This window comes from Phyllobates terribilis, unplaced genomic scaffold (genome assembly GCF_046119375.1).
Source record: "Phyllobates terribilis strain yellow unplaced genomic scaffold, ASM4611937v1 Scaffold_11__3_contigs__length_659146591, whole genome shotgun sequence".
NCBI lineage: Eukaryota > Metazoa > Chordata > Amphibia > Anura > Dendrobatidae > Phyllobates > Phyllobates terribilis.
In genome coordinates this window covers 654,544,641-654,570,397 of record NW_027362771.1, presented here as the reverse complement: position 1 = coordinate 654,570,397, position 25,757 = coordinate 654,544,641, and the positions used below count along the sequence as shown (strand labels likewise).

The following is a 25,757-nucleotide window of genomic DNA, read 5'->3' as shown; positions in this document are numbered from 1 at the left end:
AGGACAGGATGGAGGTGTAGTGTAGAGCTGTGTACAGTACAGGAATAGTAGATACAGGACAGGATGGAGGTGTAGTGTAAAGCTGTGTGTGCAGTACAGGAATAGTAGATACAGGACAGGATGGAGGTGTAGTGTAAAGCTGTGTGTGCAGTACAGGAATAGTAGATACAGGACAGGATGGAGGTGTAGTGTAGAGCTGTGTACAGTACAGGAATAGTAGATACAGGACAGGATGGAGGTGTAGGGTACAGCTGTGTCCAGTATAGGAATAGTAGATACAGGACAGGATGGAGGTGTAGGGTACAGCTGTGTCCAGTATAGGAATAGTAGATACAGGACAAGATGGAGGTGTAGTATAGAGCTGTGTGTACAGTACAGGAATAGATACAGGACAGGATGGAGGTGTAGTGTAGAGCTGTGTACAGTACAGGAATATTAGATACAGGACAGGATGGAGGTGTAATGTAGAGCTGTGTACAGTACAGGAATAGTAGATACAGTACAGGATGGAGGTGTAATGTAGAGCTGTGTACAGTACAGGAATAGTAGATACAGGACAGGATGGAGGTGTAGTGTAGAGCTGTGTGTACAGTACAGGAATAGTAGATACAGGACAGGATGGAGGTGTAGTGTAGAGCTGTGTGTGCAGTACAGGAATAGTAGATACTGGACATTATGGAGGTGTAGTGTAGAGCTGTGTACAGTACAGGAATAGTAGATACAGGACAGGATGTAGGTGTAGTGTAGAGCTGTGTACAGGAATAGTAGATACAGGACAGGATGGAGGTGTAGAGCTGTGTGTACAGTACAGGAATAGTAGATACCGGACAGGATGGAGGTGTAGTGTAGAGCTGTGTACAGTACAGGAATAGTAATTACAGGACAGGATGGAGGTGTAGTGTAGAGCTGTGTACAGGAATAGTAGATACAGGACAGAATGGAGGTGTAGAGCTGTGTGTACAGTACAGGAATAGTAGATACAGGACAGGATGGAGGTGTAGTGTAGAGCTGTGTACAGTACAGGAATAGCAGATACAGAACAGGATGGTGGTGTAGTGTAGAGCTGTGTGTACAGTACAGGAATAATAGATACAGGACAGGATGGAGGTGTAGTGTAAAGCTGTGTGTGCAGTACAGGAATAGTAGATACAGGACAGGATGGAGGTGTAATGTAAAGCTGTGTGTACAGTACAGGAATAGTAGATACAGCACAGGATGGAGGTGTAGTGTAGAGCTGTGTACAGGAATAGTAGATACAGGACAGGATGGAGGTGTAGTGTAGAGCTGTGTGTACAGTACAGGAATAGTAGGTACAGGACAGGATGGAGGTGTAGTGTAGAGCTGTGTGTACAGTACAGGAATAGTAGGGACAGGATGGAGGTGTAGAGTAGAGCTGTGTGTACAGTACAGGAATAGTAGATACAGGACAGGATGGAGGTGTAGTGTAGAGCTGTGTACAGTACAGGAATAGTAGATACAGGACAGGATGGAGTTGTAGTGTAGAGCTGTGTGTGCAGTACAGGAATAGTAGATACAGGACAGGATGGAGGTGTAGAGCTGTGTGTGCAGTACAGGAATAGTAGATACAGGACAGGATGGAGGTGTAGTGTAGAGCTGTGTGTACAGTGCAGGAATAGTAGATACAGGACAGGATGGAGGTGTAGTGTAAAGCTGTGTATACAGTACAGGAATAGTAGATGCAGCACAGGATGGAGGTGTAGTGTAGAGCTGTGTGTACAGTGCAGGAATAGTAGATACAGGACAGGATGGAGGTGTAGTGTAGAGCTGTGTACAGGAATAGTAGATACAGGACAGGATGGAGGTGTAGTGTAGAGCTGTGTGTACAGTACAGGAATAGTAGATACAGGACAGAATGGAGGTGTAGTGTAGAGCTGTGTATAAGGTACAGGAATAGTAAATACAGGACAGGATGGAGGTGTAGTGTAAAGCGGTGTGTGCAGTACAGGAATAGTAGAAACAGGACAGGATGGAGGTGTAGTGTAGAGCTGTGTACAGTACAGGAATAGTAGATACAGGACAGGATGGAGGTGTAGGGTGCAGCTGTGTCCAGTATAGGAATAGTAGATACAGGACAGAATGGAGGTGTAGTGTAGAGCTGTGTGTACAGTACAGGAATAGTAGTTACAGGACAGGATGGAGGTGTAGTGTAGAGCTGTGTACAGGAATAGTAGATACAGGACAGAATGGAGGTGTAGTGTAGAGCTGTGTATAAGGTACAGGAATAGTAAATACAGGACAGGATGGAGGTGTAGTGTAGAGCTGTGTGTACAGTACAGGAATAGTAGATACAGGACAGGATGGAGGTGTAGTGTAGAGCTGTGTACAGGAATAGTAGATACAGGACAGGATGGAGGTGTAGTGTAGAGCTGTGTACAGTACAGGAATAGTAGATACAGGACAGGATGGAGGTGTAGTGTAAAGCTGTGTGTGCAGTACAGGAATAGTAGATACAGGACAGGATGGAGGTGTAGTGTAAAGCTGTGTGTGCAGTACAGGAATAGTAGATACAGGACAGGATGGAGGTGTAGTGTAGAGCTGTGTACAGTACAGGAATAGTAGATACAGGACAGGATGGAGGTGTAGGGTACAGCTGTGTCCAGTATAGGAATAGTAGATACAGGACAGGATGGAGGTGTAGGGTACAGCTGTGTCCAGTATAGGAATAGTAGATACAGGACAAGATGGAGGTGTAGTATAGAGCTGTGTGTACAGTACAGGAATAGATACAGGACAGGATGGAGGTGTAGTGTAGAGCTGTGTACAGTACAGGAATATTAGATACAGGACAGGATGGAGGTGTAATGTAGAGCTGTGTACAGTACAGGAATAGTAGATACCGGACAGGATGGAGGTGTAGTGTAGAGCTGTGTACAGTACAGGAATAGTAGTTACAGGACAGGATGGAGGTGTAGTGTAGAGCTGTGTACAGGAATAGTAGATACAGGACAGAATGGAGGTGTAGAGCTGTGTGTACAGTACAGGAATAGTAGATACCGGACAGGATGGAGTTGTAGAGCTGTGTGTACAGTACAGGAATAGTAGATACAGGACAGGATGGAGGTGTAGTGTAGAGCTGTGTACAGTACAGGAATAGCAGATACAGAACAGGATGGTGGTGTAGTGTAGAGCTGTGTGTACAGTACAGGAATAATAGATACAGGACAGGATGGAGGTGTAGTGTAAAGCTGTGTGTGCAGTACAGGAATAGTAGATACAGGACAGGATGGAGGTGTAGTGTAAAGCTGTGTGTACAGTACAGGAATAGTAGATACAGCACAGGATGGAGGTGTAGTGTAGAGCTGTGTACAGGAATAGTAGATACAGGACAGGATGGAGGTGTAGTGTAGAGCTGTGTGTACAGTACAGGAATAGTAGGTACAGGACAGGGTGGAGGTGTAGTGTAGAGCTGTGTGTACAGTACAGGAATAGTAGGTACAGGACAGGATGGAGGTGTAGTGTAGATCTGTGTACAGGAATAGTAGATACAGGACAGTATGGAGGTGTAGTGTAGAGCTGTGTATAGTACAGGAATAGTACATACAGGACAGAATGGAGGTGTAGTGTAGAACTGTGTACAGTACAGGAATAGTAGATACAGGACAGGATGGAGGTGTAGAGCTGTGTGTGCAGTACAGGAATAGTAGATACAGGACAGGATGGAGGTGTAGTGTAGAGCTGTGTGTACAGTACAGGAATAGTAGGGACAGGACAGGATGGAGGTGTAGTGTAGAGCTGTGTGTACAGTACAGGAATAGTAGGGACAGGATGGAGGTGTAGAGTAGAGCTGTGTGTACAGTACAGGAATAGTAGATACAGGACAGGATGGAGGTGTAGTGTAGAGCTGTGTACAGTACAGGAATAGTAGATACAGGACAGGATGGAGTTGTAGTGTAGAGCTGTGTGTGCAGTACAGGAATAGTAGATACAGGACAGGATGGAGGTGTAGAGCTGTGTGTGCAGTACAGGAATAGTAGATACAGGACAGGATGGAAGTGTAGTGTAGAGCTGTGTGTACAGTGCAGGAATAGTAGATACAGGACAGGATGGAGGTGTAGTGTAAAGCTGTGTGTACAGTACAGGAATAGTAGATGCAGCACAGGATGGAGGTGTAGTGTAGAGCTGTGTGTACAGTGCAGCAATAGTAGATACAGGACAGGATGGAGGTGTAGTGTAAAGCTGTGTGTACAGTACAGGAATAGTAGATACAGCACAGGATGGAGGTGTAGTGTAGAGCTGTGTACAGGAATAGTAGATACAGGACAGGATGGAGGTGTAGTGTAGAGCTGTGTGTACAGTACAGGAATAGTAGATACAGGACAGAATGGAGGTGTAGTGTAGAGCTGTGTATAAGGTACAGATATAGTAAATACAGGACAGGATGGAGGTGTAGTGTAGAGCTGTGTGTACAGTACAGGAATAGTAGATACAGGACAGGATGGAGGTGTAGTGTAGAGCTGTGTACAGGAATAGTAGATAAAGGACAGGATGGAGGTGTAGTGTAGATCTGTGTGTACAGTACAGGAATAGTAGATACAGGACAGGATGGAGGTGTAGTGTAGATCTGTGTACAGGAATAGTAGATACAGGACAGGATGGAGGTGTAGTGGAGAGCTGTGTGTACAGTACAGGAATAGTAGATACAGGACAGGATGGAGGTGTAGTGTAGAGCTGTGTACACTACAGGAATAGATACAGGACAGAATGGAGGTGTAGTGTAGAGCTGTGTATAAGGTACAGGAATAGTAAATACAGGACAGGATGGAGTTGTAGTGTAGAGCTGTGTGTACAGTACAGGAATAGTAGATATAGAACAGGATGGAGGTGTAGAGCTGTGTGTACAGTACAGGAATAGTAGATACCGGACAGGATGGAGGTGTAGTGTAGAGCTGTGTACAGGAATAGTATATACAGGACAGGATGGAGGTGTAGAGCTGTGTGTACAGTACAGGAATAGTAGATACCGGACAGGATGGAGGTGTAGAGCTGTGTGCAGTACAGTAACAGTAGATACAGGACAGAATGGAGGTGTAGTGTAGAGCTGTGTGTACAGTACTGGAATAGTAGATACAGGACAGGATGGAGGTGTAGTGTAGAACTGTACAGTAAAGGAATAGTAGATAAAGGACAGGATGGAGGTGTAGTGTAGAGCTGTGTACAGTACAGGAATAGTAGATACAGGACAGGATGGAGGTGTAGTGTAGAGCTGTGTACAGTACAGGAATAGATACAGGACAGGATGGAGGTGTAGGGTAGAGCTGTGTACAGTACAGGAATAGTAGATACAGGACAGGATGGAGGTGTAGTGTAGAACTGTGTACAGTACAGGAATAGTAGATGCAGGACAGGATGGAGGTGTATTGTAGAGCTGTGTACAGTACAGGAATAATAGATACAGGAATAGTAGATACAGGACAGGATGGAGGTGTAGTGTAGAACTGTGTACAGTACAGGAATAGTAGATACAGGACAGGATGGAGGTGTAGTGTAGAGCTGTGTGCAGTATAGGATTAGTAGAAACTGGACAGCAGGATGGAGGTGTAGTGTAGCGCTGTGTGTACAGGAATAGTAGATACAGGACAGGATGGAGTTGTAGTGTAAAGCTGTGTACAGTATTGGAATAGTAGATACAGGACAGGATGGAGGTGTAGTGTAGAACTGTGTACAGTACAGGAATAGTAGATACAGGACAGGATGGAGGTGTAGTGTAGCGCTGTGTACAGTATAGGAATAGTAGATACAGGACAGGATGGAGGTGTAGTGTAGAACTGTGTACAGTACAGGAATAGTAGATACAGGACAGGATGGAGTTGTAGTGTAAAGCTGTGTACAGTATTGGCATAGTAGAAACAGGACAGGATGGAGGTGTAGTGTAGACCTGTGTACAGTATTGGAATAGTATATACAGGACAGGATGGAGGTGTAGTGTAGAGCTGTGTGTACAGGAATAGTAGATACAGGACAGGATGGAGGTGTAGTGTAGAGCTGTGTGTACAGGAATAGTAGATACAGGGCAGGATGGAGGTGTAGTGTAGAGCTGTGTACAGTATAGGAATAGTAGATACAGGACAGGATGGAGGTGTAGTGTAGAGCTGTGTACAGTATAGGAATAGTAGATACAGGACAGGATGGAGGTGTAGTGTAGAGCTGTGTGTACAGTATAGGAATAGTAGATACAGGACAGGATGGAGTTGTAGTGTAGAGCTGTGTGTACAGTAAAGGAATAGTAGATAAAGGACAGGATGGAGGTGTAGTGTAGAGCTGTGTACAGTACAGGAATAGTAGATAAAGGACAGGATGGAGGTGTAGTGTAGAGCTGTGTACAGGAATAGTAGATACAGGACAGGATGGAGGTGTAGTGTAGAGCTATGTGTACAGTATAGGAATAGTAGATACAGGACAGGATGGAGGTGTAGTGTAGAGCTGTGTGTACAGTACAGGAATAGTAGATACAGGACAGGATGGAGGTGTAGTGTAGAGCTGTGTGTACAGTACAGGAATAGTAGATACAGGACAGGATGGAGGTGTAGTGTAGAGCTGTGTGTACAGGAATAGTAGATACAGGACAGGATGGAGGTGTAGTGTAGCGCTGTGTACAGTATAGGAATAGTAGATACAGGACAGGATGGAGGTGTAGTGTAGAACTGTGTACAGTACAGGAATAGTAGATACAGGACAGAATGGAGGTGTAGTGTAGAGCTGTGTACAGTACAGGAATAGTAGATACAGGACAGGATGGAGGTGTAGTGTAGAGCTGTGTGTACAGGAATAGTAGATACAGGACAGGATGGAGGTGTAGTGTAGAGCTGTGTACAGTACAGGAATAGTAGATACAGGACAGGATGGAGGTGTAGTGTAGAGCTGTGTGTACAGTACAGTAATAGTAGATACAGGACAGGATGGAGGTGTAGTGTAGAGCTGTGTACAGTATAGGAATAGTAGATACAGGACAGGATGGAGGTGTAGTGTAGAGCTGTGTGTACAGTATAGGAATAGTAGATACAGGACAGGATGGAGTTGTAGTGTAGAGCTGTGTGTACAGTAAAGGAATAGTAGATAAAGGACAGGATGGAGGTGTAGTGTAGAGCTGTGTACAGTACAGGAATAGTAGATAAAGGACAGGATGGAGGTGTAGTGTAGAGCTGTGTGTACAGGAATAGTAGATACAGGACAGGATGGAGGAGTAGTGTAGAGCTGTGTAATGGAATAGTAGATACAGGACAGGAAGGAGGTAGTGTAGAGCTGTGTACAGTACAGGAATAGTAGATACAGGACAGGATGGAGGTGTAGTGTAGAGCTGTGTACAGTACAGGAATAGTAGATACAGGACAGGATGGAGGTGTAGTGTAGAGCTGTGTACAGTACAGGAATAGTACATACTGAACAGGATGGAGGTGTAGTGTAGAGCTGTGTGTACAGTATAAGAATAGTAGATACAGGACAGGATGGAGGTGTAGTGTAGAGCTGTGTGTACAGTATAGGAATAGTAGATACAGGACAGGATGGAGGTGTAGTGTAGAGCTGTGTGTACAGTACAGGAATAGTAGATACAGCACAGGATGGAGGTGTAGTGTAGAGCTGTGTACAGGAATAGTAGATACAGGACAGGATGGAGGTGTAGTGTAGAGCTGTGTATACAGTACAGGAATAGTAGATACAGGACAGGATGAAGGTGTAGTGTAGAGCTGTGTGTACAGTACAGGAATAGTAGATACAGGACAGGATGGAGGTGTAGTGTAGCGCTGTGTACAGTATAGGAATAGTAGATACAGGACAGGATGGAGGTGTAGTGTAGAACTGTGTACAGTACAGGAATAGTAGATACAGGACTGGATGGAGGTGTAGTGTAGAGCTGTGTGTACAGTATAGGAATAGTAGATACAGGACAGGATTGAGGTGTAGTGTAGAGCTGTGTGTACAGTATAGGAATAGTAGATACAGGACAGGATGGAGGTGTAGTGTAGACCTGTGTGTACAGGAATAGTAGATACAGGACAGGATGGAGGTGTAGTGTAGCGCTGTGTACAGTATAGGAATAGTAGATACAGGACAGGATGGAGGTGTAGTGTAGAACTGTGTACAGTACAGGAATAGTAGATACAGGACAGAATGGAGGTGTAGTGTAGAGCTGTGTGTACAGGAATAGTAGATACAGGACAGGATGGAGGTGTAGTGTAGAGCTGTGTACAGTACAGGAATAGTAGATACAGGACAGGATGGAGGTGTAGTGTAGAGCTGTGTGTACAGGAATAGTAGATACAGGGCAGGATGGAGGTGTAGTGTAGAGCTGTGTACAGTACAGGAATAGTAGATACAGGACAGGATGGAGGTGTAGTGTAGAGCTGTGTACAGTACAGGAATAGTAGATACAGGACAGGATGGAGGTGTAGTGTAGAGCTGTGTACTGGAATAGTAGATACAGGACAGGATGGAGGTGTAGTGTAGAGCTGTGTACAGTACAGGAATAGTAGATACAGGACAGGATGTAGGTGTAGTTGTGTGTACAGTACTGGAATAGTAGATACAGGACAGGAAGGAGGTATAGTGTAGAGCTGTGTGTACAGTACAGGAATAGTAGATACAGGACAGGATGGAGGTGTAGAGCTGTGTACAGTACAGGAATAGTAGATACAGGACAGGATGGAGGTGTAGAGCTGTGTGTACAGTACAGGAATAGTAGATACAGGACAGGATGGAGTTGTAGTGTAGAGCTGTGTGTACAGTACAGGAATAGTAGATACAGGACAGGTTGGAGGTGTAGTGTAGAGCTATGTGTACAGTACAGGAATAGTAGATACAGGACAGGATGGAGGTGCAGTGTAGAGCTGTGTACAGTACAGGAATAGTAGATATTGGACAGGATGGAGGTGTAGTGTAGAGCTGTGTACAGTACTGGAATAGTGGATACAGGACAGGATGGAGGTGTAGTGTAGAGCTGTGTGTACAGTACAGGAATAGATGCAGGACAGGATGGAGGTGTAGTGTAGAGCTGTGTTTACAGTACAGGAATAGATGCAGGACAGGATGGAGGTGTAGTGTAGAGCTGTGTGTACAGTATAGGAATAGTAGATACAGGACAGGATGGAGGTCTAGTGTAGAGCTGTGTACAGTACTGGAATAGTAGATACAGGACAGGATGGAGGTGTACAGCTGCGTGTACAGTACAGGAATAGTAGATACAGGACAGGATGGAGGTGTAGTGTAGAGCTGTGTTGTGTACAGTACTGGAATAGTAGATACAGGACAGGATGGAGGTGTAGTGCAGAGCTGTGTACAGTACAGGAATAGTACGTACAGGACAGGATGGAGGTGTAGTGTAGAGCTGTGTACAGTACAGGAATAGATACAGGACAGGATGGAGGTGTAGCGTAGAACTGTGTTCACTACAGAAATAGTAGATACAGGACAGGATGGAGGTGTAGTGTAGAGCCTTGTACAGTATAAGAATAGTAGATACAGGACAGGATGGAGGTGTAGTGTAGAGCTGTGTGTACAATACAGGACAGGATGGAGGTGTAGTGTAGAGCTGTGTATAGTTCTGGAATAGTAGATACAGGACAGGATGGAGGTGTAGTGTAGAGCTGTGTACAGAACAAGAATAGTAGATACAGGACAGGATGGAGGTGTAGTGTAGAGTGGTGTGTACAGTACAGGAATAGTAGATACAGGACATTATGGAGGTGTAGTGTAGAGCTGTGTGTACAGTAATAGTAGATACAGGACAGGATGGAGGTGTAGTGTAGAGCTGTGTGTACAGTACAGGAATAGTAGATACAGGACAGGATGGAGGTGTAGTGTAGAGCTGTGTGTACAGTACAGGAATAGATACAGGACAGGATGGAGGTGTAGTGTAGAGCTGTGTGTACAGGAATAGTAGATACAGGACATGATGGAGGTGTAGTGTAGCGCTGTGTACAGTATAGGAATAGTAGATACAGGACAGGATGGAGGTGTAGTGTAGAACTGTGTGTACAGTATAGGAATAGTAGATACAGGACAGGATGGAGTTGTAGTGTAAAGCTGTGTACAGTACAGGAATAGTAGATACAGGACAGGATGGAGGTGTAGTGTAGAACTGTGTACAGTACAGGAATAGTACATACAGGACCGGATGGAGGTGTAGTGTAGAGCTGTGTGTACAGTATAGGAATAGTAGATACAGGACAGGATTGAGGTGTAGTGTAGAGCTGTGTGTACAGTATAGGAATAGTAGATACAGGACAGGATGGAGGTGTAGTGTAGAACTGTGTACAGTACAGGAATAGTACGTACAGGACAGGATGGAGGTGTAGTGTAGAGCTGTGTTGTGTACAGTACTGGAATAGTAGATACAGGACAGGATGGAGGTGTAGTGCAGAGCTGTGTATAGTACAGGAATAGTACGTACAGGACAGGATGGAGGTGTAGTGTAGAACTGTGTTCACTACAGAAATAGTAGATACAGGACAGGATGGAGGTGTAGTGTAGAGCTGTGTGTACTGTACAGGAATAGCAGATACAGGACAGGATGGAGGTGTAGTGTAGAGCTGTGTGTACAGTACAGGAATAGTAGATACAGGACAGGATGGAGGTGTAGTGTAGAGCGGTGTATACTGGACAGAAATAGTAGATGCAGGACAGGATGGAGGTGTAGTGTAGAGCTGTGTATACAGTACAGGAATAGTAGATACAGGACAGGATGGAGGTGTAGTGTAGAGCTGTGTACAGGAATAGTAGTTACAGGACAGGATGGAGGTGTAGTGTAGAGCTGTGCTTACAGTACAGGAATAGTAGATACAGGACAGGATGGAGGTGTAATGTAGAGCTGTGTGTACAGTACAGGAATAGTAGATACAGGACAGGATGGAGGTGTAGTGTAGAGCTGTGTGTACAGTACAGGAATAGTACATACAGGACAGGATGGAGGTGTAGTGTAGAGGTGTGTACAGTACAGGAGTAGTAGATACAGGACACTATGGAGGTGTAGTGTAGAGCTGTGTGTACAGTACAGGAATAGTAAACACAGGACAGGATGGAGGTGTAGTGTAGAGCTGTGTACAGTACAGGAATAGTAGATACAGGACAGGATGGAGGTGTAATGTAGAGCTGTGTGTAAAGTACAGGAATAGTAGATACAGGACACGATGGAGGTGTAGTGTAGAGCTGTGTGTACAGTACAGGAATAGTCGACACAGGACAGGATGGAGGTGTAATGTAGAGCTGTGTGTACAGTACAGGAATAGTAAACACAGGACAGGATGGAGGTGTAATGTAGAGCTGTGTACAGTACAGGAATAGTAGATACAGGACAGGATGGAGGTGTAGTGTAGAGGTGTGTACAGTACAGGATTAGTAGATACAGGATGGAGGTGTAGTGTAGAGCTGTGTGTACAGTACAGGAATAGTAGATACAGGACAGGAAGGAGGTGTAGTGTAGAGCTGTGTACAGTACAGGAATAGTAGATACAGGACAGGATGGAGGTGTAGTGTAGAGTTATGTACAGTTCAGGATTAGTAGATACAGGACAGGATGGAGGTGGTGTAGAGCTGTGTGTACAGTACAGGAATAGTAGATACAGGACAGGATGGAGGTGTAGTGTAGAGCTGTGTACAGTACAGGAATAGTAGATACAGGACAGGATGGAGTTGTAGTGTAGAGCTGTGTGTACAGTACAGGAATAGTAGATACAGGACAGGATGGAGGTGTAGTGTAGAGCTGTGTACAGTACAGGAATAGTAGATACAGGACAGGATGGAGGTGTAGTGTAGAGCCCTGTACAGTATAAGAATAGTAGATACAGGACAGGATGGAGGTGTAGTGTAGAGCTGTGTGTACAGTACAGGAATAGTAGATAAAGGACAGGATGGAGGTGTAGTGTAGAGCTGTGTAGAGTACAGGAATAGTCGATACAGGACAGGATGGAGGTGTAGTGTAGAGCTGTGTACAGTACAGGAATAGTAGATACAGGACAGGATGGAGGTGTAGTGTAGAGCTGTGTGTACAGTACAGGAATAGTAGATACAGGACAGGATGGAGGTGTAGTGTAGAGTGGTGTATACTGGACAGAAATAGTAGATGCAGGACAGGATGGAGGTGTAGTGTAGAGCTGTGTATACAGTACTGGAATAGTAGATACAGGACAGGATGGAGGTGTAGTGTAGAGCTGTGTACAGTACAGGAGTAGTAGATACTGGACAGGATGGAGGTGTAGTGTAGAGCTGTGTACAGTACAGGAATAGTAGATACAGGACAGGATGGAGGTGTAGTGTAGAGCTGTGTGTACAGTACAGGAATAGTAGATACAGGACAGGATGGAGATGTAGTGTAGAGCTGTGTGTACAGTACAGGAATAGTAGATACAGGACAGGATGGAGGTGTAGTGTAGAGCTGTGTGTACAGTACAGGAATAGTAGATACAGGACAGGATGGAGGTGTAGTGTAGAGCTGTGTACAGTACAGGAATAGTAGATACAGGACAGGATGGAGGTGTAGTGTAGAGCTGTGTACAGTACAGGAATAGTAGATACAGGACAGGATGGAGGTGTAGTGTAGAGCTGTATACAGTACAGGAATAGTAGATACAGGACAGGATGGAGGTGTAGTGTAGAGCTGTGTGCAGTACAGGAATAGTAGATACAGGACAGGATGGAGGTGCAGTGTAGAGCTGTGTACAGTACAGGAATAGTAGATACAGGACAGGATGGAGGTGTAGTGTCGAGCTGTGTGTACAGTACAAGAATAGTAGATACAGGACAGGATGGAGGTGTAGTGTCGAGCTGTGTACAGTACAGGAATAGTAGATACAGGACAGGATGGAGGTGTAGTGTAGAGCTGTGTACAGTACAGGAATAGTAGATACCGAACAGGATGGAGGTGTAGTGTAGAGCTGTGTATAGTACAGGAATAGTAAATGCAGGACAGGATGAAGGTGTAGTGTAGAGCTGTGTGTACAGTGTAGGAATAGTAGATACAGGACAGGATGGAGGTGTAGTGTAGAGCTGTGTACAGAACAGGAATAGTAGATTCAGGACAGGATGGAGGTGTAGTGTAGAGCTGTGTGTACAGTACAGGAATAGTAGATACAGGACAGGAAGGAGGTGTAGTGTAGAGCTGTGTACAGTACAGGAATAGTAGATACAGGACAGGATGGAGGTGTAGTGTAGAGCTGTGTATACTGGACAGAAATAGTAGATACAGGACAGGATGAAGGTGTGGTGTACAGCTGTGTACAGGAATAGTAGATACAGGACAGGATGGAGGTGTAGTGTAGAGCTGTATACAGGAATAGTAGATACAGGACAGGATGGAGGTGTAGTGTAGAGCTGTGTACAGTGCAGGAATAGTAGATACAGGACAGGATGGAGGTGTAGTGTAGATCTGTGTGTACAGTACTGGAATAGTAGATACAGGACAGGATGGAGGTGTAATGTAGAGCTGTGTGTACAGTACTGGAATAGTAGATACAGGACAGGATGGAGGTGTAGTGTAGAGCTGTGTGTACAGTACAGGAATAGTAGATACAGGACAGGATGGAGGTGTAGTGTAGAGATGTGTGTACAGTACAGGAATAGTAGATACAGGACAGGATGGAGGTGTAGTGTAGAGCTGTGTGTACAGTACAGGAATAGCAGATAAAGGACAGGATGGAGGTGTAGTGTAGAGCTGTGTACAGTACAGGAATAGTAGATACAGGACAGGATGGAGGTGTAATGTAGAGCTGTGTGTACAGTACAGGAATAGTAGGTACAGGACAGGATGGAGGTGTAGTGTAGAGCTGTGTACAGTACAGGAATAGTAGATACAGGACAGGATGGAGGTGTAGCGTAGAACTGTGTTCACTACAGAAATAGTAGATACAGGACAGGATGGAGGTGTAGTGTAGAGCCTTGTACAGTATAAGAATAGTAGATACAGGACAGGATGGAGGTGTAGTGTAGAGCTGTGTACAGAACAAGAATAGTAGATACAGGACAGGATAGACGTGTATTGTGTAGAGTGGTGTGTACAGTACAGGAATAGTAGATACAGGACAGGATGGAGGTGTAGTGTAGAGCTGTGTGTACAGGAATAGTAGATACAGGACAGGATGGAGGTGTAGTGTAGAGCTGTGTGTACAGTACAGGAATAGTAGATACAGGACAGGATGGAGGTGTAGTGTAGAGCTGTGTGTACAGTACAGGAATAGTAGTTACAGGACAGGATGGAGGTGTAGTGTAGAGCTGTGTGTACAGTACAGGAATAGTAGATACAGGACAGGATGGAGGTGTAGTGTAGAGCTGTGTGTACAGTACAGGAATAGTAGATACAGGACAGGATGGAGGTGTAGTGTAGAGCTGTGTACAGTACAGGAATAGTAGATACAGGACAGGATGTAGGTGTAGTGTAGAGCTGTGTGTACAGTACAAGAATAGCAGATACAGGACAGGATGGAGGTGTAGTGTAGAGCTGTGTACAGTACAGGAATAGTAGATACAGGACAGGATGGAGGTGTAGTGTAGAGCTGTGTATACTGGACAGAAATAGTAGATACAGGACAGGATGAAGGTGTGGTGTACAGCTGTGTATACAGTACAGGAATAGTAGATACAGGACAGGATGGAGGTGTAGTGTAGAGCTGTATACAGGAATAGTAGATACAGGACAGGATGGAGGTGTAATGTAGAGCTGTGTGTACAGTACTGGAATAGTAGATACAGGACAGGATGGAGGTGTAGTGTAGAGCTGTGTGTACAGTGTAGGAATAGTAGATACAGGACAGGATGGAGGTGTAGTGTAGAGCTGTGTGTACAGTACAGGAATAGTAGATACAGGACAGGATGGAGGTGTAGTGTTGAGCTGTGTGTACAGTACAGGAATAGTAGAGACAGGACGGTGGTGTAGTGTAGAGCTTTGTGTACAGTACAGGATTAGTAGATAAAGGACAGGCTTGAGGTGTAGTGTAGAGCTGTGTGTACAGTACAGGAATAGTAGATACAGGACAGGATGGAGGTGTAGTGTAGAGCTGTGTGTACAGTACAGGAATAGTAGATACAGGACAGGATGGAGGTGTAGTGTAGAGCTGTGTGTACAGTACAGGAATAGTAGATAAAGGACAGGATGGAGGTGTAGTGTAGAGCTGTGTAGAGTACAGGAATAGTAGATACAGGACAGGATGGAGGTGTAGTGTAGAGCAGTGTACAGTACAGGAATAGTAGATATAGGACAGGATGGAGGTGTAGTGTAGAGCTGTGTGTACAGTACAGGAATAGCAGATACAGGATGGAGGTGTAGTGTAGAGCTGTGTGTACAGTATAGGAATAGTAGATACAGGACAGGATGGAGGTGTAGTGTAGAGCGGTGTATACTGGACAGAAATAGTAGATGCAGGACAGGATGGAGGTGTAGTGTAGAGCTGTGTGTACAGTACAGAAATAGTAGATACAGGACAGGATGGAGGTGTAGTGTAGAGCTGTGTAGAGTACAGGAATAGTAGATACAGGACAGGATGGAGGTGTAGTGTAGAGCGGTGTACAGTACAGGAATAGTAGATATAGGACAGGATGGAGGTGTAGTGTAGAGCTGTGTGTACAGTACAGGAATAGCAGATACAGGATGAAGGTGTAGTGTAGAGCTGTGTGTACAGTATAGGAATAGTAGATGCAGGACAGGATGGAGGTGTAATGTAGAGCTGTGTGTACAGTACAGGAATAGTAGATGCAGGACAAGATGGAGGTGTAGTGTCGAGCTGTGTGTACAGTACAGGAATAGTAGGTACAGGACAGGATGGAGGTTTAGTGTAGAGCGGTGTGTACAGTACAGGAATAGTAGATACAGGACAGGATGGAGGTGTCGTGTAGAGATTGGTGTACAGTACAGGAATAGTAGATACAGGACAGGATGGAGGTGTAGTGTAATGCTGTGTACAGTACTGGAATAGTAGATACCGAACAGGATGGAGGTGTAGTGTAGAGCTGTGTATAGTACAGGAATAGTAAATGCAGGACAGGATGAAGGTGTAGTGTAGAGCTGTGTGTACAGTGTAGGAATAGTAGATACAGGACAGGATGGAGGTGTAGTGTAGAGCTGTGTACAGAACAGGAATAGTAGATTTAGGACAGGATGGAGGTGTAGTGTAGAGCTGTGTGTACAGTACAGGAATAGTAGATACAGGACAGGAAGGAGGTGTAGTGTAGAGCTGTGTGTACAGTACAGGAATAGTAGATACAGGACAGGATGGAGGTGTAGTGTAGAGCTGTGTGTACAGTACAGGAATAGTAGATTCAGGACAGGATGGAGGTGTAGTGTAGAGCTGTGTGTACAGTACAGGAATAGTAGGTACAGGACAGGATGGAGGTGTAGTGTAGAGCTGTGTACAGTGTAGGAATAGTAGATACAGGACAGGCTTGAGGTGTAGTGTAGAGCGGTGTACAGTACAGGAATAGTAGATACAGGACAGGATGGAGGTGTAGTGTAGAGCTGTGTACAGTACAGGAATAGTAGATACAGGACAGGATGGAGGTGTAGTGTAGAGCTGTGCTTACAGTACAGGAATAGTAGATACAGGACAGGATGGAGGTGTAATGTAGAGCTGTGTGTACAGTACAGGAATAGTAAACACAGGACAGGATGGAGGTGTAATGTAGAGCTGTGTGTACAGTACAGGAATAGTAGATACAGGACAGGATGGAGGTGTAGTGTAGAGCTGTGTACAGTACAGGAATAGTAGATACAGGACAGGATGGAGGTGTAGTGTAGAGCTGTGCTTACAGTACAGGAATAGTAGATACAGGACTGGATGGAGGTGTAGTGTAGAGCTGTGTGTACAGTACAGGAATAGTAGATAAAGGACAGGATGGAGGTGTAGTGTAGAGCTGTGTGTACAGTACAGGAATAGTACATACAGGACAGGATGGAGGTGTAGTGTAGAGGTGTGTACAGTACAGGAATAGTCGACACAGGACAGGATGGAGGTGTAATGTAGAGCTGTGTGTACAGTACAGGAATAGTAAACACAGGACAGGATGGAGGTGTAATGTAGAGCTGTGTGTACAGTACAGGAATAGTAGATACAGGACAGGATGGAGGTGTAGTGTAGAGCTGTGTGTACAGTACAGGAATAGTAGATACAGGATAGGATGGAGGTGTAATGTAGAGCTGTGTACAGTACAGGAATAGTAGTTACAGGACAGGATGGAGGTGTAGTGTAGTGCTGTGTGTACAGTACAGGAATAGTAGATACAGGACAGGATGGAGGTGTAGTGTAGAGCTGTGTGTACAGTACAGGAATAGTAGATACAGGACAGGATGGAGGTGTAGTGTAGAGCTGTGTACAGTACAGGAATAGTAAACACAGGACAGGATGGAGGTGTAGTGTAGAGCTGTGTGTACAGTACAGGAATAGTAGATACAGGACAGGCTTGAGGTGTAGTGTCGAGCTGTGTACAGTACAGGAATAGTAGATACATGACAAGATGGAGGTGTAGTGTAGAGCTGTCTACAGTACAGGAATAGTAGATACAGGACAGGATGGAGGTGTAGTGTAGAGCTGTGTGTACAGTACAGGAATAGTAGATACAGGACAGGATGGAGGTGTAGTGTAATGCTGTGTACAGTACTGGAATACTAGATACCGGACAGGATGGAGGTGTAGTGTAGAGCTGTGTGTATAGTACAGGAATAGTAGATGCAGGACAGGATGAAGGTGTAGTGTAGAGCTGAGTACAGTACAGGAATAGTAGAGACAGGACGGTGGTGTAGTGTAGAGCTTTGTGTACAGTACAGGAATAGTAGATTCAGGACAGGATGGAGGTGTAGTGTAGAGCTGTGTGTACAGTACAGGAATAGATACAGGACAGGAAGGAGGTGTAGTGTAGAGCTGTGTACAGTACAGGAATAGTAGATACAGGACAGGATGGAGGTGTAGTGTAGAGTTATGTACAGTACAGGATTAGTAGATACAGGACAGGACGGAGGTGGTGTAGAGCTGTGTGTACAGTACAGGAATAGTAGATACAGGACAGGATGGAGGTGTAGTGTAGAGCTGTGTGTACAGTACAGGAATAGTAGATACAGGACAGGATGGAGGTGTAATGTAGAGCTGTGTACAGTACAGGAATAGTAGTTACAGGACAGGATGGAGGTGTAGTGTAGTGCTGTGTGTACTGTACAGGAATAGTAGATACAGGACAGGATGGAGGTGTAGTGTAGAGCTGTGTGTACAGTACAGGAATAGTAGATACAGGACAGGATGGAGGTGTAGTGTAGAGCTGTGTGTACAGTACAGGAATAGTAGATAAAGGACAGGATGGAGGTGTAGTGTAGAGCTGTGTAGAGTACAGGAATAGTAGATACAGGACAGGATGGAGGTGTAGTGTAGAGCGGTGTACAGTACAGGAATAGTAGATATAGGACAGGATGGAGGTGTAGTGTAGAGCTGTGTGTACAGTACAGGAATAGCAGATACAGGATGGAGGTGTAGTGTAGAGCTGTGTGTACAGTATAGGAATAGTAGATACAGGACAGGATGGAGGTGTAGTGTAGAGCGGTGTATACTGGACAGAAATAGTAGATGCAGGACAGGATGGAGGTGTAGTGTAGAGCTGTGTATACAGTACTGGAATAGTAGATACAGGACAGGATGGAGGTGTAGTGTAGAGCTGTGTATACAGTACAGGAATAGTAGACACAGGACAGGATGGAGGTGTAATGTAGAGCTGTGTGTACAGTACAGGAATAGTAGATGCAGGACAAGATGGAGGTGTAGTGTCGAGCTGTGTGTACAGTACAGGAATAGTAGGTACAGGACAGGATGGAGGTGTAGTGTAGAGCGGTGTGTACAGTACAGGAATAGTAGATACAGGACAGGATGGAGGTGTCGTGTAGAGCTGTGTGTACAGTACAGGAATAGTAGATACAGGACAGGATGGAGGTGTAGTGTAGAGCTGTGTACAGTACAGGAGTAGTAGATACAGGACAGGATGGAGGTGTAGTGTAGAGCTGTGTGTACAGTACAGGAATAGTAGATACAGGACAGGATGGAGGTGTAGTGTAGAGCTGTGTGTACAGTACAGGAATAGATACAGGACAGGATGGAGGTGTAGTGTAGAGCTGTGTGTACAGTACAGGAATAGTAGATACAGGACAGGATGGAGGTGTAGTGTAATGCTGTGTACAGTACTGGAATAGTAGATAAGGACAGGATGAAGTTGCTGTGTGTATAGTACAGGAATAGTAGATACAGGACAGGATGGAGGTGTAGTGTAGAGCTGTGTACAGTACAGGAATAGTAGATACAGGACAGGATGGAGGTGTAGTGTAGAGCTGCGTACAGTACAGGAATAGTAGATACAGGACAGGATGGAGGTGTAGTGTAGAGCTGCGTACAGTACAGGAATAGTAGATACAGGACAGGATGGAGGTGTAGTGTAGAGCTGTGTGTACAGTACAGGAATAGTAGATACAGGACAGGATGGAGGTGCAGTGTAGAGCTGTGTGTACAGTACAGGAATAGTAGATACAGGACAGGATGGAGGTGTAGTGTAGAGCTGTGTACAGTACAGGAATAGTAGATACAGGACAGGAAGGAGGTGTAGTGTAGAGCTGTGTACAGTATAGGAATAGTAGATACAGGACAGGATGGAGGTGTAGTGTAGAGCTGTGTACAGTACAGGAATAGTAGATACAGGACAGGATGGAGGTGTAGTGTAGAGGTGTGTACAGTACAGGATTAGTAGATACAGGACAGGATGGAGGTGTAGTGTAGAGCTGTGTGTACAGTACAGGAATAGTAGATACAGGACAGGATGGAGGTGTAGTGTAATGCTGTGTACAGTACTGGAATAGTAGATACCGGACAGGATGGAGGTGTAGTGTAGAGCTGTGTATAGTACAGGAATAGTAGATACCGGACAGGATGGAGGTGTAGTGTAGAGCTGTGTGTACAGTACAGGAATAGTAGGTACAGGACAGGATGGAGGTGTAGTGTAGAGCTGTGTACAGTACAGGAATAGTAGGTACAGGACAGGATGGAGGTGTAGTGTAGAGCTTTGTGTACAGTACAGTAATAGTAGATATAGGACAGGATGGAGGTGTAGTGTAGAGCTGTGTGTACAGTACAGGAATAGTAGGTACAGGACAGGATGGAGGTGTAGTGTAGAGCTGTGTCTATAGTACAGGAATAGTACATACAGGACAGGATGGAGGTGTAGTGTAGATATGTGTGTACAGTACAGGAATAGATGCAGGACAGGATGGAAGTGTAGTGTAGAGCTGTGTACAGGAATAGTAGAAACAGGATGGAGGTGTAGTGTAGAGATGTGTACAGTACAGGAATAGTAGGTACAGGACAGGATGGAGGTGTAGTGTAATGCTGTGTACAGTACAGGAATAGTAGATACAGGACAGGATGGAGGTGTAGTGTAGAGCTGTGTACAGTACAGGAATAGTAGATACAGGACAGGATGGAGGTGTAGTGTAGAGCTGTGTACAGGACAGGATGGAGGTGTAGTGTAGAGGTGTGTACAGTACAGTAATAGCAGATACAGGACAGGATGGAGGTGTAGTGTAGAGCTGCGTACAGTACAGGAATAGTAGATACAGGACAGGATGGAGGTGTAGTGTAGAGCTGCGTACAGTACAGGAATAGTAGATACAGGACAGGATGGAGGTGTAGTGTAGAGCTGTGTGTACAGTACAGGAATAGTAGATACAGGACAGGATGGAGGTGCAGTGTAGAGCTGTGTGTACAGTACAGGAATAGTAGATACAGGACAGGATGGAGGTGTAGTGTAGAGCTGTGTACAGTACAGGAATAGTAGATACAGGACAGGAAGGAGGTGTAGTGTAGAGCTGTGTACAGTATAGGAATAGTAGATACAGGACAGGATGGAGGTGTAGTGTAGAGCTGTGTACAGTACAGGAATAGTAGATACAGGACAGGATGGAGGTGTAGTGTAGAGGTGTGTACAGTACAGGATTAGTAGATACAGGACAGGATGGAGGTGTAGTGTAGAGCTGTGTGTACAGTACAGGAATAGTAGATACAGGACAGGATGGAGGTGTAGTGTAATGCTGTGTACAGTACTGGAATAGTAGATACCGGACAGGATGGAGGTGTAGTGTAGAGCTGTGTATAGTACAGGAATAGTAGATACCGGACAGGATGGAGGTGTAGTGTAGAGCTGTGTGTACAGTACAGGAATAGTAGGTACAGGACAGGATGGAGGTGTAGTGTAGAGCTGTGTACAGTACAGGAATAGTAGGTACAGGACAGGATGGAGGTGTAGTGTAGAGCTTTGTGTACAGTACAGTAATAGTAGATATAGGACAGGATGGAGGTGTAGTGTAGAGCTGTGTGTACAGTACAGGAATAGTAGGTACAGGACAGGATGGAGGTGTAGTGTAGAGCTGTGTCTATAGTACAGGAATAGTACATACAGGACAGGATGGAGGTGTAGTGTAGATATGTGTGTACAGTACAGGAATAGATGCAGGACAGGATGGAAGTGTAGTGTAGAGCTGTGTACAGGAATAGTAGAAACAGGATGGAGGTGTAGTGTAGAGATGTGTACAGTACAGGAATAGTAGGTACAGGACAGGATGGAGGTGTAGTGTAATGCTGTGTACAGTACAGGAATAGTAGATACAGGACAGGATGGAGGTGTAGTGTAGAGCTGTGTACAGTACAGGAATAGTAGATACAGGACAGGATGGAGGTGTAGTGTAGAGCTGTGTACAGGACAGGATGGAGGTGTAGTGTAGAGGTGTGTACAGTACAGTAATAGCAGATACAGGACAGGATGGAGGTGTAGTGTAGAGCGGTGTACAGTACAGGAATAGTAGATACAGGACAGGATGGAGTTGTAGTGTAGAGCTGTGTACAGTACAGGAATAGTAGATACAGGACAGGATGGAGGTGTAGTGTAGAGGTGTGTACAGTACAGTAATAGCAGATACAGGACAGGATGGAGGTGTAGTGTAGAGCGGTGTACAGTACAGGAATAGTAGATACAGGACAGGATGGAGTTGTAGTGTAGAGCTGTGTACAGTACAGGAATAGTAGATACAGGACAGGATGGAGGTGTAGTGTAGAGGTGTGTACAGTACAGGAATAGTAGATGCAGGACAGGATGGAGGTGTAGTGTAGAGCTGTGTATAGTACAGGAATAGTAGATACAGGACAGGATGGAGGTGCAGTGTAGAGCTGTGTGTACAGTACAGGAATAGTAGATACAGGACAGGATGGAGGTGTAGTGTAGAGCTGTGTACAGTACAGGAATAGTAGATACAGGACAGGATGGAGGTGTAGTGTAGAGCTGTGTGTACAGTACAGGAATAGTAGATACCGGACAGGATGGAGGTGTAGTGTAGAGCTGTGTATAGTACAGGAATAGTAGATACAGGACAGGATGGAGGTGTAGTGTCGAGCTGTGTACAGGAATAGTAGATACAGGACAGGATGGAGGTGTAGTGTAGAGCTGTGTGTACAGTACAGGAGTAGTAGATACAGGACAGGATGGAGGTGTCGTGTAGAGCTGTGTGTACAGTACAGGAATAGTAGATACAGGACAGGATGGAGGTGTAGTGTAGAGCTGTGTACAGTACAGGAGTAGTAGATACAGGACAGGATGGAGGTGTAGTGTAGAGCTGTGTGTACAGTACAGGAATAGTAGATACAGGACAGGATGGAGGTGTAGTGTAGAGCTTTGTACAGTACAGGAATAGTATATACAGGACAGGATGGAGGTGTAGTGTAGAGCTGTGTGTACAGTACAGGAATAGTAGATACAGGACAGGATGGAGGTGTAGTGTAGAGCTGTGTACAGTACAGGAATAGTAGATACAGGACAGGATGGAGGTGTAGTGTAGAGCTGTGTACAGTACAGGAATAGTAGATACAGGACAGGATGGAGGTGTAGTGTAGAGCTGTATACAGTACAGGAATAGTAGATACAGGACAGGATGGAGGTGTAGTGTAGAGCTGTGTACAGTACAGGATTAGTAGATACAGGACAGGATGGAGGTGTAGTGTAGAGCTGTGTACAGTACAGGAATAGTAGATACAGGACAGGATGGAGGTGTAGTGTAGAGCTGTGTGTACAGTACAGGAATAGTAGATACAGGACAGGATGGAGGTGTAGTGTAGAGCTGTGTGTACAGTACAGGAATAGTAGATACAGGACAGGATGGAGGTGTAGTGTAGAGCTGTGTACAGTACAGGAATAGTAGATACAGGACAGGATGGAGGTGTAGTGTAGAGCTGTGTGTACAGTACAGGAATAGTAGATACAGGACAGGATGGAGGTGTAGTGTAGGGCTGTGTGTACAGTACAGGAATAGTAGATACAGGACAGGATGGAGGTGTAGTGTAGAGCTGTGTGTACAGTACAGGAATAGTAGATACAGGACAGGATGGAGGTGTAGTGTAGAGCTGTGTGTACAGTACAGGAATAGTAGATACAGGACAGGATGGAGGTGTAGTGTAGAGCTGTGTACAGTACAGGAATAGTAGATACAGGACAGGATGGAGGTGTAGTGTAGAGCTCTGTGTACAGTACAGGAATAGTATATACAGGACAGGATGGAGGTGTAGTGTAGAGCTCTGTGTATAGTACAGGAATAGTAGATACAGGACAGGATGGAGGTGTAGTGTAGGGCTGTGTGTACAGTACAGGAATAGTAGATACAGGACAGGATGGAGGTGTAGTGTAGAGCTGTATACAGTACAGGAATAGTAGATACAGGACAGGATGGAGGTGTAGTGTAGAGCTGTGTACAGTACAGGAATAGTAGATACAGGACAGGATGGAGGTGTAGTGTAGAGCTGTGTACAGTACAGGAATAGTAGATACAGGACAGGATGGAGGTGTAGTGTAGAGCTGTGTACAGTACAGGAATAGTAGATACAGGACAGGATGGAGGTGCAGTGTAGAGCTGTATACAGTACAGGAATAGTAGATACAGGACAGGATGGAGGTGTAGTGTAGAGCTGTGTACAGTACAGGAATAGTAGATACAGGATGGAGGTGTAGTGTAGAGCTGTATGTACAGTACAGGAATAGTAGATACAGGACAGGATGGAGGTGTAGTGTAGAGCTGTGTGTATAGTACAGGAATAGTAGATACAGGACAGGATGGAGGTGTAGTGTAGAGCTGTGTGTACAGTACAGGAATAGTAGATACAGGACAGGATGGAGGTGTAGTGTAGAGCTGTGTGTACAGTACAGGAATAGTAGATGCAGGACAGGATGGAGGTGTAGTGTAGAGCTGTGTATAGTACAGGAATAGTAGATACAGGACAGGATGGAGGTGTAGTGTAGAGCTGTGTGTACAGTACAGGAATAGTATATACAGAACAGGATGGAGGTGTAGTGTAGAGCTGTGTGTACAGTACAGGAATAGTAGATACAGGACAGGATGGAGGTGCAGTGTAGAGCTGTGTGTACAGTACAGGAATAGTAGATACAGGACAGGATGGAGGTGTAGTGTAGAGCTGTGTACAGTACAGGAATAGTAGATACAGGACAGGATGGAGGTGCAGTGTAGAGCTGTGTGTACAGTACAGGAATAGTAGATACAGGACAGGATGGAGGTGTAGTGTAGAGCTGTGTGTACAGTACAGGAATAGTAGATACAGGACAGGAAGGAGGTGTAGTGTAGAGCTGTGTTAAGTACAGGATTAGTAGATACAGGACAGGATGGAGGTGTAGTGTAGAGCTGTGTGTACAGTACAGGATTAGTAGATACAGGACAGGATGGAGGTGTAGTGTAGAGCTGTGTACAGTATAGGAATAGTAGATACATGACAGGATGGAGGTGTAGTGTAGAGCTCTGTACAGTACAGGAATAGTAGATACAGGACAGGATGGAGGTGTAGTGTAGAGCTGTGTGTACAGTACAGGAATAGTAGATACAGGACAGGATGGAGGTGTAGTGTAGAGCTGTGTGTACAGTACAGGAATAGTAGATACAGGACAGGATGGAGGTGTAGTGTAGCAGTTTTTTGCACTGTATAGAAATAATAGAGCTTTTGTATTAGTGACATCTCTGCTCCTTCTTTCTAGGAACACCATGAAGAGGACTGCTTCCTGTACATTGCGTACAGTGATGAGAGTGTATACGGGCAGTAACAGTCGCCCCTCTTCCTATTTCCTTTTGATGGTTTTTGATCTGCCCTTTTTACCTGCTCACTTCAGTTTTCCCTTTTAATCCTGTAATCTTGGTTTAATTGCCCCTCTGGGGCTCTTTATCTTGGGGTTGTAGAGTTATTTCTCCCCTTTCCATCAGCCCTACTGTGGGTTGTTCGTAATAAAATAACTTGACGTGCACTTTGTTCCAACTTGTGTGGGGTGGGGTGTGTGGGGTGGGGTGTGTGTGTGTGTGTGTGTGTGTGGAGGGTGTGTGTGTGTGTGTGTGTGTGGGGTGTGTGTGTGTGTGTGGGGTATGTGTGTGTGTGTGGGGTGTGTGTGTGGGGGGTGTGATTAAGGGAAGAAAAATGTTGATGACTTTAACTCATAGGGGAAAAAAATCAATATAATACATCTATATGTGCGTATGCTATAATGGCTTCGTGTGATGAGAAATAAAATATACAGTCATGACCGAAAGTGTTACGACCCTTGAAATTGTTTAAGAAAATGAAGTATTTTTCCCATAAAACTATTGCAATTACACACCTTTTGTTATACACCTGTTTATTTCCTTTGTGTGTTTATTGGAACTACACAAAAAAAAAAAAAAACAGAAAAAAAGGCAAATTAGTTATAATTTCATGCAAATCCCC

The 25,757-nt window shown here is 45.0% G+C and overlaps 1 protein-coding gene across 1 annotated transcript in view; it reads left to right on the top strand.

Moving 5' to 3' along the window:
* Nucleotides 1–25,302, top strand: part of GABARAP (GABA type A receptor-associated protein) — a 116,059-nt gene extending 90,757 nt beyond the window's left edge. The window contains exon 4 of the mRNA XM_073654631.1: nucleotides 25,039–25,302. Within this exon, the coding sequence (XP_073510732.1) occupies nucleotides 25,039–25,104 (66 nt within the window). The 3' untranslated portion in view covers nucleotides 25,105–25,302. The remainder of the gene's footprint in view (nucleotides 1–25,038) is intronic.
* Nucleotides 25,303–25,757: the final 455 nt, after the last annotated feature.